Source organism: Pygoscelis adeliae, unplaced genomic scaffold (assembly GCF_000699105.1).
Source record: "Pygoscelis adeliae isolate BGI_AS28 unplaced genomic scaffold, ASM69910v1 Scaffold171, whole genome shotgun sequence".
Lineage (NCBI taxonomy): Eukaryota > Metazoa > Chordata > Aves > Sphenisciformes > Spheniscidae > Pygoscelis > Pygoscelis adeliae.
Window position 1 is genome coordinate 7,309,010 of NW_008824186.1, and position 5,152 is coordinate 7,314,161.

General features: G+C 41.1%; 1 protein-coding gene across 1 annotated transcript in view; it reads left to right on the top strand.

The window, feature by feature from the left end:
- Positions 1-1,149, top strand: part of E2F8 (E2F transcription factor 8) — a 10,413-nt gene extending 9,264 nt beyond the window's left edge. Inside the window, 2 exon segments of the mRNA XM_009334532.1 lie at positions 1-252; positions 976-1,149. The exon segment at positions 1-252 is cut by the window's left edge and continues 24 nt beyond it. Coding sequence (XP_009332807.1) covers positions 1-252; positions 976-1,149 — 426 coding nt within the window.
- Positions 1,150-5,152: the final 4,003 nt, after the last annotated feature.

The following is a 5,152-nucleotide window of genomic DNA, read 5'->3' on the forward strand; positions in this document are numbered from 1 at the left end:
ACACCCTTGAATATAATGCTGTCACCAACTTCTATAGCTGCTGCACCTGTACTGAGCAACTCCTGTCTCACTTCAAGCAGTACCAGTTCTGCCCAAAGTTCTTCAGTTCTGAACTTTACACTGCAACACGTAGGACTAATACCTGCTGGCGTGCAAGTTCCTGCAAATCCTGTTCTTCAGCACATGCCAGTCTCTTCACAACCAGAAAACGTTAGCCATAGCTCAGAAAACATGAACTTGCAAGAAGAGAAGGTAAGTAAAAATACATTGCAGCTTCTTGACCGCGGTGGGTCGAGTGGGAATTACAGTGCAGTAATTCCTTTACAGCAGGTAAAATTTTTAAATAAACATTTTTTTAATCTTCGTAAACCAGCACTGCCCAAAAAGAGCTGGCAGTGAAGGCCAGCGTAAGTACGATATAACTGAGAGGTCAGAAAGGAAGAACAAGTATCTTATTTGTTGTGGAAGTGGAGCCAGCTGGAAGATGACAAGATGTGAAGAGACAACTATTTTAGAGGGAGGATTTTGCATAGATCGAGATGACACTTACTAACAAATTGTCTATTTGTTACTTGATCTTTCCTTGTTACTCTCCTACTCTACTCTCAAGTTCTTGCGTTTAATGTTAACTTTTTCTAATAGGTAGGGGATTTGAAAAGAGTATTTTTTTTTCCATGGGAAGTTTGTCTGTGTATTCTGTGTAATACTGTATTGCCTAAGATCTGTTTGTATTAAAAAAGGAGATAGGAGGGGATTAGAGAAACCAGATTGTTATTTAATTGATTTTTTTTATATATATATATAATTATAGATATATCAAGGAATACAGGTATATTATTCTCAGTAAAGAGTTGTTAAGTTTTTAGATTTCAGGAAAAAAGATTAGTTTGCTAACATCCTGCAGAAACCTAAAACTAGAATTCACTTTTTTCCCCCTTCCCCTTAAATGAAAGTAATTTTCTCTCTTCTCTTTAGCCTTGCGTTCCAAAGGAACTCCAAGAGCCCCCGACAGTTACAGAAAATTTTTTCCGCACACCAGGAGGGCCGAACACAGTCTCTTCACTATCTGCAAATTCAGATGGTACCGACAGAATCTCTCAAGGAACTCTGTATATTCCTCAACGAAAACTTGAAGTGTCAGAAGACTAATTTTGGGATATCAAATTGCTGAATGTGTTAGCAGGCATAATTACTGGTAACACGCTGCACACGTCTTGGATTGTATGATGGACAGTGTGTGTTTTGGACGTGTATTGGCAAGACCTCAGTACTGGAATAGCCTTAATTAATGCTTTAGAATTAAAACTGGCTCTTAATGAGAAAGTTAACGTCTAATAACTTTTCCAAAAGGCTTACCTGAAGTATTACTGCAACAAAGTTATGTATCTAGTGGGTTTTGTGTTGCTTTTCTGCTATGCAAAGTAAGCTGAAATTGTCTTTGTACAGAAAGGTACAATCTATCAGTCAGTACAGATTTTGCACAAAGAAAAGTACTGTGAGTGTGTACATATTTTATGTCTTAACAAAAAGGCCATAGTTAAAATGTCTTGCTTCTTGTTCAATAATGCTCTTTTGTAAAGTTAGTAAAAAAAAAACAAAAACAAAAATGAATTCTTAATCAAGTTTTATATAAGTTAAGAATTATTTATACTGTATTTTTAAATCAATTTGTTCAGATTAAACTTACATCAAACTCAAATGTTGACTTTTTTTGTTTGATCAAATTAAATTACCTGAGTTAAGAAATACATCGTATATTCACTGGCATCTCTTTATTCTTTTTTTGTCAGACAGGGGTGTCTCTGTCTTCTGAAGAAAGGGGAAATGGTATTTCATCGGAAAGGGATTTAAGTAACTCAGTCTGACTTCTGAACTCTATCACTAGAGATTACATCTCCTAATAACAACAATTAGAGGAAAATACACTTACGAAGTTTGGAATTCAGAGTGTCCTTATCACCCTAGAGTATTCTGCAAAGTGCTGTCCAAATGTCACAGAATTGGGAAGGTACATGGTTTGGGCCTCAAGCCAAACACAATCTCAGTAAGATCTGAAGCTCTACGCTCGCTACCTTGTGCCTCTTCTCCTGTTAAACTCGGAGTCTGAGCCAGGTGCACGCTACGCTACACACACTCCACAGGTTCTCTTGACGCTGCAGAGGCTTCAAGCCTACGAGAAAGTTTTTGTAATGTTTGACCTGAGGTTTTGTAACCACCTCACACAGCTGGTGGCAGAAATCCCACGCGCAGCTACTGACGCACTGGCTGTTCGCTGTCGCAAACAACGTAAGGTCTGGCTTCTAGAAGGAAGGAGCCTCAAGTCTCTTGGACATGCACCAGACAGAGGCTGTTGCTGTTAGTTTCTGCTTTCTAGCTAAGATCAACGTCAGCTTCCAACTTGTTTCTCCCCTACTGCAATTTCATATCAAACAGGTTAAGTTAAACCAACTGAATTTAAATACGTACAGCAGAGTCTCTTCTACGCTGAAGGAGGAAAGATGAAGCCTCCTCACACAGCTCACACTCGTCTTAGGTGACAAGGAATAACTAACAAATTAAAGGAAAATGCAGGGTATGTGCCTTCCCAGGTGAAACGTGCCTGTCTGTCCAAATCAGGACGGGAGAAACGCTAGCAAAGCCCAAGATTCAGGCTTGGACTGGGTAAAAAACATAGTTAAAACAGCCACCACAGTGAAACTAACTGGCTTGCTCTGTAATAACGCAAAATTATTTTATAATACAAAATATCCCTGACGGAATAGGATCACTATTGAAATATTCCTGCCTGAGGGGGAGAAAAAAATTAAAGCTGGAAAACAGAGGAATTCTCACTGCAGCAGTGACTGGATGTTTTTTCTTCTCCAAAGTGGTAACTGATTGATCTTCCTTACAGCTGCTATCAATTCCATTCTAGAAGTATGAAGGCAAAGGTTTATAGAAACTTGCATTACTCAAAGGAAACAAACTACAAACCTTTGATTTTTGGACACCACAGTTGACAGAATAAGAAACTACAGTAATTAGGCTTGGAGGAATGGTCTTCTCACAAATTGTCTTCTACTCTGAAAAGCTGAACGTACATTCTCACTTGCTGCCTAGTGTCCCTTGGCTCCTGTCAAAATACAGTTGCTTGCTTTTTCACGCAGGCTTTATAACACCCAGCGCTTTACTTCTTGTTCATTTTGCAGGCTGAAAAGCTACTGCTTCTCCACTCAAAGCGTCCTGTTCCCCAGAAGACCTGCATTTTGCTCTCGCTAGCTGAGCTCGCTGCTCTTTCCACCTGCCTCACCTACCCTCGAATGTGACCTGCACCCGATGTGCTCTGTTGCCCAGCTCTAGGAAAGTCCCTCTGATCCTCAGGCTCGCTTTGCTTTTGATATGCTGCCTTCCAGTTCTCCAAGCAGTGTTTTTTAATCCCTACCTTTGGTTTATAGAAAACACTACATTCTCACTCCACCACGAATATAAAAATTCATGCATGTGTTTGTTCCAGTTGCATATTTCAAGTCCGTTCTTCCAGTCTCGGGTCCTGATAACCACACTGGACCGGGGATTATATCAAACGCCAACTCACCCACGTGGGTCCGACTGCTCCTTTGAGCTGTAAAGAGCCTCTCGATAAGACCCGCGTCCGTTCAGGGGCACACAGTATCCAGGGTAGCACAGAAGTACAGAAACGAAGCAAAACCCAGTACCAGGAAACTAAAGGTTGTTCCCTGCTTTTACTCCTTAAATTCTCTGACAAACTCAAAGGGAAAATACTTGCTGACGTTCTGGGGCAAAACCCTTCTCCACAGATTTCCCTGCAGTTGGTTACTGTGCAAATCCATCAAAGTACATCATCTACATGGCACGAGTGAGGATTAACAAAGGTTCAGTTCCCTCAAATGTCAAGGGTCCTAACTTACCAGTCACCAAGGGTGCAAACAATAAGTGGTTACAAGCTTCTTAGTGCTTTCTCTGTACTCCAACAGCGAGCTCAGTCCTGCCCCAACCCCTCCTCGCTGTCGTCTTACAAGAAACGTTCGTACCACGTACACTGCACCGTCACCTCTGCATTCAGCCTTATTTGACATAGGCAGAAGAGTTCCATTAACTGTCCAGGGAGAATGACCAAGAAGAGATGGAGTCCAGCTTTCCAGCTCAGGAAAAGATAGTCCTCCAGCTTTACATCAAGGACCTGTCTCTGCGTTATAAAATCTTTGCTGGACTTAACAGCCAACGGATCTATAGGCTCCTAAGAGTTTTCAAAGTAGTCTCAGCGAACAGACCCCCAAAATCCTAAAGTCTGACATGGATTTGGCATCTAATTGCCTTACGGTCCCATGAAAGTCCCAGAGTTGAGACCCTCAGCTTCAGGCTCCTGGTGTTTAACCCCTAGGCTGTAGGGGCTTGGCCCTTTCACACACAGCAAAGTCCACGATACTGAACGAAGCTTCTAAATTCAGACATCCCTTTAGAAAATGAGAACTACCTTCTAAACCTTTAAAGCACTTAAAATAAAACCCTGTAAAAAGTGAACTTTAAGTGCCTCATACTTTAGTCTCCACATCTTCAGCTACATATAAGGAAGAACTGTTTTATGCTGAGGGTGGTGAAGCACTGGCCCAGGTTGCCCTGAGAGGTGGTGGATGCCCCATCCCTGGAAACATTCCAGGTGAGGTTGGACAGGGCTCTGAGCAACCTGCTCTAGTTGAAGATGTCCCTGCCCACGGCAGGGGGGTTGGACTAGATGACCTTTAGACGTCCCTTCCAACCCAAACTATTCTATGATTCTATGTCTGCAGCATCATTCATTTCCAACGAGCTCAGTGAGGCACAGCAAATGTAACTGCAATGGTTAGACATGCTAAATATTATACGTATTAACCAGCCATCTTAACGCCTAAAACCAGTACAAATTTAAAGATTAGAGTGAAAAGCATAATTCTCTGCAGCCCAAATGACAAACCAGCTGTATCTATCAAATCACGAACTGCTGAATGAAATTCTATTATTTGGTTTAAAATTATTGAGTTCCAGAGGTTCCTACAAACAGGTTTTGATTTTTTTTTTTTAAATAATTATTTTGGTAAGTTACTTTTGGGAATGTGACCATTTATGACTAAATCCTCGAACTGTTATGTTATGATTCACATTTAAGCAATGCGGC